This window comes from Oncorhynchus tshawytscha, unplaced genomic scaffold (assembly GCF_018296145.1).
Source record: "Oncorhynchus tshawytscha isolate Ot180627B unplaced genomic scaffold, Otsh_v2.0 Un_contig_3171_pilon_pilon, whole genome shotgun sequence".
NCBI lineage: Eukaryota > Metazoa > Chordata > Actinopteri > Salmoniformes > Salmonidae > Oncorhynchus > Oncorhynchus tshawytscha.
The window spans coordinates 105,098-117,778 of NW_024609603.1; the positions used below are offsets into that span (position 1 = coordinate 105,098).

The following is a 12,681-nucleotide window of genomic DNA, read 5'->3' on the forward strand; positions in this document are numbered from 1 at the left end:
AACCACTTGATAAATGGCACTGGCTGCTGGTCACATGCTCATAGAAAGAGAAAGCTCTGGGTGCCAGGATAAAATAGCTACTGTAGTCGGATCCTGAGACTCAGCCAGCTGGAGGCTAAATGAACTGTACATGGTTTCATTTTCCTGGAAGAATAGAGACAAATTGCAGTCAGAGAAGGTTTAGGAAGAGAAGACGCCTTGGAGAGTTAAATAAACAAATTAAGTTTACATGTGTAATGGGAATCTATTATAGATTGAATGTTGTTTGACTATTAAGCACCTAAACACTTTGTTGTTTCATCTTCTATCTCATTGGATGTTGTTTTATCTTATATCTCATTGGATGTTGTTTGATGTTATATCTCATTGAATGTTGTTTAAATGTTATATCTCATTGAATGTTGTTCAAATGTTATATCTCATTGGATGTTGTTTCATCTTCTATCTCATTGGATGTTGTTTTATCTTATATCTGATTGAATGTTGCCTTGATAAAACATCAGCAGTAGTATGAAGCAGTGAGGCCCGAGGGGGTGTGGCATACAGTACATACCACGACTAAGGGTTGTTCTTACGCACGGCGCAACACGGAGTACCTGGATACAGCCCTTAGCTACGGTATACAGGCCATATACCACAAACCCCTGCTGTGCTTTATTGCTTTTACAAACCAGTTGCCAAGACAGCAAGGCAAGGAACGACACATCTAAATGGAAAATGTTGCAGGGGGGTACCGGTACAGAGTCAATGTGGAGGCTATATACAGGAGGTACCGGTACAGAGTCAATGTGGAGGCTATATACAGGGGGTACCGGCACAGAGTCAATGTGGAGGCTATATACAGGGGGTACCGGCACAGAGTCAATGTGGAGGCTATATACAATGGGGTACCGGTACAGAGTCAATGTGGAGACTATATACAGGGGGTATCGGTACAGAGTCAATGTGGAGGCTATATACAGGGGGTACCGGTACAGAGTCAATGTGGAGGCTATATACAGGGGGTACCAGTACAGAGTCAATGTGGAGGCTATATACAGGGGGTACCAGTACAGAGTCAATGTGGAGGCTATATACAGGGGGTACCAGTACAGAGTCAACATGCGGACGCCCCTTTTAGTCAGTCTAATTGAGGTAATATGTACAATACATAGTTAGTATAGTTAAAGTGACTATGCATAGATGTGACCAGCAGCCAGTGCCATTTATCAAGTGGTTTAAGCTGAATGATTCACTGGGCTGAGACTATAGGACAAAGAAAGATCCTCTCTGGCCTAACGCAGGTCTCTCTCCTCTCTGGCCTACTGCAGGTCTCTCTCCTCTCTGGCCTACTGCAGATATCTCTCCTCTCTGGCCTTCTACAGGTCTCTCTCCTCTCTGGTCTACTGCAGATCTCTCTCCTCTCTGGCCTACTGCAGGTCTCTCTCCTCTCTGGCCTACTGCAGGTCTCTCTCCTCTCTGGCCTACTGCAGGTCTCTCTCCTCTCTGGCCTTCTGCAGGTCTCTCTCCTCTCTGGCCTACTGCAGGTCTCTCTCCTCTCTGGCCTACTGCAGGTCTCTCTTCTCTCTGGCTTACTGCAGGTCTCTCTCCTCTCTGGCCTACTGCAGGTCTCTCTCCTCTCTGGCCTACTGCAGGTCTCTCTCCTCTCTGGGTTACTGCAGGTCTCTCTCCTCTCTGGCTTACTGCAGGTCTCTCTCCTCTCTGGCCTACTGCAGGTCTCTCTCCTCTCTGGCCTACTAGACTGGTACTGTCCTACACTAGTCCTAATAGCTTCCCTATTAGACTGGTACTGTCCTACACTAGTCCTAATAGCTTCCATACTAGACTGGTACTGTCCTACACTAGTCCTAATAGCTTCCCTATTAGACTGGTACTGTCGTACACTAGTCCTAATAGCTTCCATACTAGACTGGTACTGTCCTACACTAGTCCTAATAGCTTCCCTATTAGACTGGTACTGTCCCACACTAGTCCTAATAGCTTCCCTACTAGACTGGTGCTGTCCTACACTAGTCCTAATAGCTTCCCTACTAGACTGGTACTGTCCTACACTAGTCCTAATAGCTTCCCTATTAGACTGGTACTGTCCTACACTAGTCCTAATAGCTTCCCTACTAGTGTGACTACATCAGTGCGTTAATCATCTCTAGAAAGTGTCAGTGAATATAATATAGACCTACAGTTTAGGACAAGTGCAACAGTAGTGCTAGATAACTTGAAAACACTGTGGTTAACTGTGGTTGTCAGTGTTTCATTCTCTGTATCTCACCATGTTTAGTGATTGTGGAAGTCCTGTCCTCTCTGTTGCTGTGGAAGAAGTGCGGCTGGTCACTGTATGTGTTGTTGAGTGGAGTTTGTCACTTTGTAGAGTGACTTCCTTAGTGGGGCTTCCGTTCTGTCCGCAGGGCTCGGCTCTCTCTTCTCACTGCTGAGGAACTAACCAAATGGCCAAAGGCAAGCAGGCCTTGTTTTATGTAAGGTATATTGTCATGTCGTGTCATGAGATAAGATTGTTCTCATCACTGGTCTGTACACCAAATGTTTCCCTCTTTCCAGGTCCTTAACTCGAAAGTGAAATCATATTATAATCTAATTTGGCATCTAGAGTGGAATCTTCTTAACCCTTCAATGTTAATCTAAAGGAAGGATTTCAACCCTTCAATGCTAATCTAAAGGATGGATTTCAACCCTTCAATGCTAATCTTCAACCCTTCAATGCTAATCTAAAGGATGGATTTCAACCCTTCAATGCTAATCTAAAGGATGGATTTCAACCCTTCAATACTAATCTAAAGGATGGATTTCAACCCTTCAATGCTAATCTAAAGGGTGGATTTCAACCCTTCAATGCGAATCTAAAGGGTGGATTGTAACCCTTCCAAACAACAGACTTGTTTCTCTTCTTCATCATGGACAGACTGAAGGAGAGTTTATCCTCTTCATCATGGACAGACTGAATGATAGTTGTTTGTCCTCTTCATCATGGACAGACTGAAGGAGAGTTGTTTATCCTCTTCATCATGGACAGACTGAAGGAGTGTTTATCCTCTTCATCAAGGACACAATGATTATTATTATTTTTGTCTGTGGTTTTCATATAAGCCCTCGTTGGTTCCCAACCTGCACACCTTTTCATCTGCACTGTTTGTCTTTCACTTGTCTATTTTATACCAACAAATAAACTAAAATCAACAGAGGAGAGACGGAGGAGAGACTGTAGTCTATATACAGTATAGCTGGTGTTTATAGTGAGTTGACCCAGAGACTGTAGTCTATATACAGTATAGCTGGTGTTTATAGTGAGTTGACCCAGAGACTGTAGTCTTTATACAGTATAGCTGGTGTTTATAGTGAGTTGACCCAGAGACTGTAGTCTTTATACAGTATAGCTGGTGTTTATAGTGAGTTGACCCAGAGACTGTAGTCTTTATACAGTATAGCTGGTGTTTATAGTGAGTTGACCCAGAGACTGTAGTCTTTATACAGTATAGCTGGTGTTTATAGTGAGTTGACCCAGAGACTGTAGTCTTTATACAGTATAGCTGGTGTTTATAGTGAGTTGACCCAGAGACTGTAGTCTTTATACAGTTTATAGCTGGTGCTTTATAGTGAGTTGACCCAGAGACTACAGTGACCCAGTCTTTATAGTGAGTTGACCCAGAGACTGTAGTCTTTATACAGTATAGCTGGTGTTTATAGTGAGTTGACCCAGAGACTGTAGTCTATATACAGTATAGCTGGTGTTTATAGTGAGTTGACCCAGAGACTGTAGTCTATATACAGTATAGCTGGTGTTTATAGTGAGTTGACCCAGAGACTGTAGTCTATATACAGTATAGCTGGTGTTTATAGTGAGTTGACCCAGAGACTGTAGTCTATATACAGTATAGCTGGTGTTTATAGTGAGTTGACCCAGAGACTGTAGTCTATATACAGTATAGCTGGTGTTTATAGTGAGTTGACCCAGAGACTGTAGTCTATATACAGTATAGCTGGTGTTTATAGTGAGTTGACCCAGAGACTGTAGTCTATATACAGTATAGCTGGTGTTTATAGTGAGTTGACCCAGAGACTGTAGTCTACATACAGTATAGCTGGTGTTTATAGTGAGTTGACCCAGAGACTGTAGTCTTTATAGTGAGTTGACCCAGAGACTGTAGTCTATATACAGTATAGCTGGTGTTCCATCACCCTGAAAGGAACACAGTGCACAGTGTTAGGACAGACCTCTGCCAACACACTACTTTACATCACTTATTAATGCTGATGATTTCCTCATGGACTTTTCAGTGGAGTATAATGTACAAGTCTACAGATGTCATATTGATTGCTATTATGGAGGAGATGCGTGTCCCTGTTTGCAGACCTCTCTGCCCTGCCCTCTTCCTAAAGCAAATACCACTTGAAAAGAGTTGCTGGTGAAGAGGAGGTTGAATAGACCTGTTGTTTGTTTGTTTGTTCATGTTACGAATCCCTTTTGGCCCGACAGTCTAGGGGGGATGGTAATGAGACCCGTAACATAACTCATGCAAATTATTATGACAAAGTAAAAGTGTGAACGAAATAACCACGACAACAGAAATCTACCATCAAACTCCAGGTTTATTTATAAACACACGGTAATGGGGGGAGCAGGAAAAGGGGCTGAGCTGGACCCAAGGAAAGAAACAATAAATATACAAAAACACCCCTAAGCTAGACTAGCCTACTTTAACAGCTAACTAACTAACCAAAAATACAGTGGGTGGTCCGCCCAGTTCTAACTAGTGTTTTTAACAAAGTTCACCTACGGGTAGTGTATGCCCCTGGGCGACTTGTCTTGGTTCCCCCTTTTCGCACCAGCAACAAACAAACACCATAACCAAAAACAATACTCACAGGTGATGACAAAGTGCTATGGAGGTGCTCAAACAAAAGAGAGGTTAAGACACAAAGCGAGAGTGAAACACAGAGATCTACAGACATGGCATTTACAGAGAGATTGAGCTCTAGAGCAAACAACTGATGGGGTTTTTAAACCATGGGGAAGGAACTGTGATAGGGTAGGAAATAGGAGGAGGTGTGTCTTCTGATTGATGATTGATTGTTGACTGATTGGGGAGTGATGATTTTCACCTGTGAGGGGAGAAGGAGAGAAAAGATACACACACAGGATACACACACAGGATACTTGTATCCGTAACAGTTCATTTGAGTAATAATGCAGTATTTTGTTTCTGGGATTTGACATCACTGTTCTGGGTGCTTGACTGTAAAGGCCCAGTGAAGTCAACATGCAGTTTTCCTGCAGGACTGCATTATCAGGGTTTTTTGTCTTTTGATATTGATATGAAAACGACTGCATTGGGCCTTTGCATAACCTGCCGCCTCAGTGGTGCTGATAGCTCAGTCACTTTCGTCACTCTACAACTTCCAGTCCAATATTCAAGCCTTCTGCTTCACATCAAAAAGTTGCAGTGAATTGTGTACTGCATAGTTTCTCTAGACAGATGGGTTTCCTCTAGAGGTCGACCGATTAATCGGAATGGCCGATTAATTGGGGCCGATTTCACGTTTTCTTCCCCCCCCCCCAACAAATCACACGTTTGTGTAGGCGGGGCTTAGAATGCGGGTGTTTAATGCGGGAGGAAACTAGAGGTCGACCGATTATGATTTTTCAACGCCGATACCGATTATTGGAGAACCGATTAATCGTCCGATTCAATTTTTAAAAATGTATTTGTAATAATGACAATTACAACAATACTGAATGAACACTTATTTTAACTTAATATAATACATCAATAAAATCAATTTAGCCTCAAGTAGATAATGAAACATGTTCAATTTGGTTTAAATAATACAAAAACAAAGTGTTGGAGAAGAACGTAAAAGTGCAATATGTGCCATGTAAGAAAGCTATCATTTAAGTTCCTTGCTCAGAACATGAAAACATATGAAAGCTGGTGGTTCCTTTTAACATGAGTCTTCAATATTCCCAGGTAAGAAGTTTTAGGTTGTAGTTATTATAGGAATTATAGGACTATTTCCCTCTATACCATTTGTATTTCATTAACCTTTGACTATTGGATGTTCTTATAGGCACTTTAGTATTGCCAGTGTAACAGTATAGCTTCCGTCCCTCTCATCGCTCCTCCCTGGTCTCGAACCAGCGACAAAACGACAACTGTAGAAGCAGCGTTACCCATGCAGAGGAAGGGGAACAACTACTAGAAGGCTCAGAGCGAGTGACGTTTGATACGCTATTAGCGCGCGCTAACTAGCTAGCCATTTCACTTCGGTTACACCAGCCTCATCTCGGGAGTTGATAGGCTTGAAGTCATAAACAGCGCAATGCTTGACGCACAACGAAGCGCTGCTGGCAAATGCAGGAAAGTGCTGTTTGAATGAATGTTTATGCACCTGCTTCTGCCTACCACCGCTCAGTCAGATACTTAGATATACTTGTACGCTCAGTCAGATTATATGCAACGCAGGACACGCTAGATAATATCTAGTAATATCATCAACCATGTGTCGTTAACTAGTGATTATGATTGATTGTTTTTTATAAGAAACGTTTAATGCTAGCTAGCAACTTACCTTGGCTTCTACTGCATTTGCGTAACAGGCAGTCTCCTTGTGGAGTGCAACGAGAGAGAGGCAGGTCGTTATTGCGTTGGATTAGTTAACTGTAAGGTTGAAAGATTGGATCCCCCGAGCTGACAAGGTGAAAATCTGTCATTCTGCCCCTGAACAAGGCAGTTAACCCACCGTTCCTAGGCCAGTTAACCCACCGTTCCTAGGCCAGTTAACCCACCGTTCCTAGGCCAGTTAACCCACCGTTCCTAGGCCAGTTAACCCACCGTTCCTAGGCCAGTTAACCCACCGTTCCTAGGCCGCCATTGAAAATAAGAATGTGTTCTTAACGGACTTGCCTAGTTAAATAAAGATTAAATAAAGGTATAAAAATAAAAAATAAATTGGCAAATCGGACCAAAATAACGATTTCCAATTGTTATGAAAACTTGAAATCGGCCATTCCGATTAATCGGTCGACCTCTAGTCTAGTCAGATCCATGTTCAGTCTACAACACAGACATGGTGGACTAGTTGATCATGTTACTGGTGGCTCCTGGTGCATCCTGGTAGGAGGGTCTGGAGGCAGCATTCGTGGGGATTTAACCTGCGTTCCAAATAAGCCCCTATTTCCTACATAGTGTGTTACTTTTGACCAAAAGATCGGGTTCCATTTTGGGACACAGTCATGGACAGAGGTCCATTGGTCCTGATGAGCTGTCAGCCTGGGTATGAAACAACTGAGGCTGTCCACCAAGCTACACTGCTCCTACACCCCTGTCACAACATATTGAGGCCAACAGGAGCACAGACACTCCGGGGCGACAGGATGGCTGTTCTTTCCAGAGTGAGGGAGAGAAACTGACAGTGTTCCCTACAATATCCACCCCCATCAGACCACAGCTGTGTTTTGGAGACCTCAGAGCAGCTTGGTATCAGTTGTCCTGACCATCACCATGCTTCATTAGTATAGGTTTTGTTTATCACAACACAACAGCCTCAGTTTACCTCCGTCTTGTTGTGAGTGGTTGTATGTCTTTACTTCTATCCACCAGCAGAGGGCAGACTGGTGAGGCTCCTAACCCTAACCCTAACCCTTGAAACACAGAGAGAGGGTAGTACAACAGCTTTATTTCATTCAAACAGTAGAGTCAAACCATCACCTAATAACACAACATCATGTGATGAGTCTCGGCTGTGTCCCAAATGCATTCTATAGTGTAGTGGACTACTGTTGACCACAGCCTTATGGCGCTCTGTCAGGGTGGGTCCTCTCTGTCTGTCCGTCTGGTCAAGCAGGGCCACACCCTCCGTCAGGGTGGGTCCTCTGTCTGTCAGACAGACAGACAGACAGATAGACAGGCAGGCAGACAGACAGACAGATAGACAAACAGACAGACAGACAGACAGACAGACAGACAGACAGACAGACAGACAGACAGACAGACAGACAGACAGACAGACAGACAGACAGACAGACAGACAGAGACAGACAGACAGACAGACAGACAGACAGACAGACAGACAGACAGACAGACACAGACAGACAGACAGGCAGACAGACAGACCCAGTTAGAGGACTGTCTCTGTTCTGGAAGGACATGATGCTTCTTAAACGGCCAGGACAGACAGACAGACAGACAGACAGGCAGACAGACAGACAGACAGGCAGACAGACCCAGTTAGAGGACTGTCTCTGTTCTGGAAGGACATGATGCTTCTTAAACGGCCAGGACAGACAGACAGGCAGACAGACAGACAGACAGACAGGCAGACAGACCCAGTTAGAGGACTGTCTCTGTTCTGGAAGGACATGATGCTTCTTAAACGGCCAAGGTAGACAGACAGACAGACAGACAGACAGACAGACAGACAGACAGACAGACAGACAGACAGACAGACAGACAGACAGACAGACAGACAGACAGGCAGACAGGCAGACAGACAGACAGACCCAGTTAGAGGACTGTCTCTGTTCTGGAAGGACATGATGCTTCTTAAACAGCCAGGGCAGACAGACAGACAGACAGACAGACAGACAGACAGACAGACAGACAGACAGACAGACAGACAGGCAGACAGGCAGACAGACAGACAGACCCAGTTAGAGGACTGTCTCTGTTCTGGAAGGACATGATGCTTCTTAAACGGCCCAGACAGACAGACAGACAGACAGACAGACAGACAGACAGACAGACAGACAGGCCCAGTCAAATGACTATTTCTGATCTGGAAGACATGATGCTATGGCCATATCTACCATTCACTAGTAAAGACCTCTCAGCTATCTACCATTCACTAGTAAAGACCTCTCATATCTACCATTCACAAGTAAAGACCTCTCAGCTATCTACCATTCACTAGTAAAGACCTCTCATATCTACCATTCATTAGTAAAGACCATTCATTAGTAAAGACCTCTCATATCCACCATTCACTAGTAAAGACCTCTCATATCTACCATTCACTAGTAAAGACCTCTCATATCTACCATTCACTAGTAAAGACCTCTCATATCTACCATTCACTAGTAAAGACCTCTCATATCTACCATTCACTAGTAGACCTCTCAGCTATCCACCATTCACTAGTAAAGACCTCTCATATCTACCATTCACTAGTAAAGACCTACCATTCACTAGTAAAGACCTCTCATATCTACCATTCACTAGTAAAGACCTCTCATATCTACCATTCACTAGTAAAGACCTCTCATATCTACCATTCACTAGTAAAGACCTCTCAGCTATCTACCATTCACTAGTAAAGACCTCTCATCTATCATTCACTAGTAAAGACCTCTCATATCTACCATTCACTAGTAAAGACCTCTCATATCTACCATTCACTAGTAAAGACCTCTCATATCCACCATTCACTAGTAAAGACCTCTCATACCATTCACTTTTCTCTGTCACTCTTTGTCTGTGGATGTATTTCACTCTCTCTCTCTATCACCCTTATTGTGCCTCACAATCTCCTTCTCACCCCTCCCTCTCTATCTCTCTCTCTCTCTTTCCCTCCATATCTGGCTCTCCCTCTGTCTCTCTGTCTCTCTCTCTCTCTCTCTCTCTCTCTCTCTGTGTCTCTCTCTCTCTCTCTCTCTCTCTCTCTCTCTCTCTCTCGCTCTCTGCCTCCCTTCAGCTGAGAGAGAAAGCGATCTTCCATCAGTACCATCTAGACTGTGAGGCTCAGAGTGACAGAGTAGGTCTATAGACAGACAGAGTGGAGCAACAGAGTAGGTCTATAGACAGACAGAGTGGAGCAACAGAGTATGTCTATAGACAGACAGAGTGGAGCAACAGAGTATGTCTATAGACACAGAGTGGAGCAACAGAGTATGTCTATAGACATACAGAGTGGAGAAATAGAGTAGGTCAATAGACATACAGAGTGGAGCAACAGAGTATGTCTATAGACAGACAGAGTGGAGCAACAGAGTAGGTCTATAGACAGACAGTGTGGAGCAACAATGTAAGTCTATACAGGTGTGGGCTGGAAGGCAACAGCGGCCAACAGCCAACCAACCACCACGCTGAGAGAGATACAGCCCACGGATTATTGATTCTCAGGAATATTAATTTATTTGATTCTCCTGCCTGTTGCTGTTCTGACACTAACTTGTGGAGTGTGTGGGAGAAAGAGGGATGCAGAGCGAGAACAGAGGAAGTGGAGCTGAGAGAGAGAGTTGTTTTGTATGAGTGAGTGATTGAGTGAGAAAAAGAGAGCTAGAGAGAGCTCCTCAACCTCTCAATCAACCAGCTGGCTACCTCTCCTCTCTGAAAGGACCAGTCTGACAGTAGCCCTGCTCTAGACTTCATGCTGGATTAATTAGCGGAGGAGCGCAGACAGCGACATGAGTGAGGAAGCCAAGGAGAAGGACTCTGGGAAGACGGCTGCTCACCGCAAGAAGAAAGGAAAGAAGGTAAAGACATGTTCTCTCTAGGGCAGCAGTAAACAGAAACTAGTCTGTAGGAGTAAAGACATGTTCTCTCTAGGGCAGCAGTAAACAGAGACTAGTCTGTAGGAGTAAAGACATGTTCTCTCTAGGGCAGCAGTAAACAGAGACTAGTCTGTAGGAGTAAAGACATGTTCTCTCTAGGGCAGCAGTAAACAGAGACTAGTCTGTAGGAATAAAGACATGTTCTCTCTAGGGCAGCAGTAAACAGAGACTAGTCTGTAGGAGTAAAGACATGTTATCTCTAGGGCAACAGTAAACAGAGACTAGTCTGTAGGTGTAAAGACACGTTCTCTCTAGGGCAGCAGTAAACAGAGACTAGTCTGTAGGAATAAAGACATGTTCTCTCTAGGGCAACAGTAAACAGAGACTAGTCTGTAGGAATAAAGACATGTTCTCTCTAGGGCAGCAGTAAACAGAGACTAGTCTGTAGGAGTAAAGACATGTTCTCTCTAGGGCAACAGTAAACAGAGACTAGTCTGTAGGTGTAAAGACATGTTCTCTCTAGGGCAGCAGTAAACAGAGACTAGTCTGTAGGAATAAAGACATGTTCTCTCTAGGGCAGCAGTAAACAGAGACTAGTCTGTAGGTGTAAAGACATGTTCTCTCTAGGGCAGCAGTAAACAGAGACTAGTCTGTAGGAATAAAGACATGTTCTCTCTAGGGCAGCAGTAAACAGAGACTAGTCTGTAGGAGTAAAGACATGTTCTCTCTAGGGCAGCAGTAAACAGAGACTAGTCTGTAGGTGTAAAGACACTGAAGAGAGCCTGGTGTCAATGCGTTGGGTCGCTGCCTGAGAGAGATGGCTACTTGCTATTCAGTACTAATGCTGAGTTGTTGTTAGTTATGTAGTGATCTGAGCAGAGGAGGGAATACAGGCTGTGTTCATTGTGATGTAGTTTGTGTTGAGACTCCACATTGAGATATCATGAGGAGAGTTGCAGACCGCTGTAGGGGGAACTAGTGGTGCTAACGGTTCCTGGTGTTTACATGTTTATTCCTCTGGGTCCACTTGTTGCTTCATCATATGGCTGTTTGCCTTCTGTTCCACATTGTGGGGTTCCAGGGACTCAGCAGAAGCAGAGGGAACAGTCTATGGCCTGGGTGGCTGCAGTCTTTAATGATTTAATGGGGTTCCAGGGACTCAGCAGAAGCAGAGGGAACAGTCTATGGCCTGGGTGGCTGCAGTCTTTAATGATTTAATGGGGTTCCAGGGACTCAGCAGAAGCCAGAGGGAACAGTCTATGGCCTGGGTGGCTGCAGTCTTTAATGATTTAATGGGGTTCCAGGGACTCAGCAGAAGCACCGATGAAGTGCAGCAGGTGCTACCCCATGCTGGGGTGTCTGCAGGCCTCCATGTGATAGCTGTTGACCTGCTGTGTGGATAATAACAGCTTCTAATAAGAGCTGTTAGAGAAGACTTGTAGTGTGTTAGTCAGGTCACAATTATAAGAGTTAATAAGAGGTTATTATAAGAGTTAATAAGAGGTTATTATAAGAGTTAATAAGAACTGTTGTGATTAATATGAGGTTATTACAAGAGTTAAGAGGTTATTACAAGAGTTAAGAGGTTATTATAAGAGTTAATAAGAACTGTTGTTGTGATTAGTACGTTTCAACACAGAGGAAAGAGGGGTGTGGGACTGGTAGAAACCCTCTCCTTATGAGACTTTATACCAGTCTCAGTACAGTAAGGAACTGTGTTATCTAGACTGGTAGAAACCCTCTCCTTATGAGACTTTATACCAGTCTCAGTACAGTAAGGAACTGTGTTATCTAGACTGGTAGAAACCCTCTCCTTATGAGACTTTATACCAGTCTCAGTACAGTAAGGAACTGTGTTATCTAGACTGGTAGAAACCCTCTCCTTATGAGACTTTATACCAGTCTCAGTACAGTAAGGAACTGTGTTATCTAGACTGGTAGAAACCCTCTCCTTATGAGACTTTATACCAGTCTCAGTACAGTAAGGAACTGTGTTATCTAGACTGGTAGAAACCCTCTCCTTATGAGACTTTATACCAGTCTCAGTACAGTAAGGAACTGTGTTATCTAGACTGGTAGAAACCCTCTCCTTATGAGACTTTATACCAGTCTCAGTACAGTAAGGAACTGTGTTATCTAGACTGGTAGAAACCCTCTCCTTATGAGACTTTATACCAGTC

At 43.9% G+C, this 12,681-nt stretch overlaps 1 protein-coding gene across 2 annotated transcripts in view; it reads left to right on the forward strand.

Annotated features, from left to right (window-relative positions):
• LOC112261433 (ankyrin-3) overlaps positions 1–12,681 on the forward strand; it is a 139,846-nt gene that overhangs the window by 17,206 nt on the left and 109,959 nt on the right. The window contains exon 1 of one of the 2 annotated variants that reach the window (XM_042316179.1): positions 9,700–10,483. The exons of the other annotated variant lie outside the window; for it this stretch is intronic. Within the exon in view, the coding sequence (XP_042172113.1) occupies positions 10,415–10,483 (69 nt within the window). The 5' untranslated portion in view covers positions 9,700–10,414. Of the gene's footprint in view, positions 1–9,699; positions 10,484–12,681 lie in introns of those variants that run through there. 2 annotated transcript variants of the gene reach the window in all.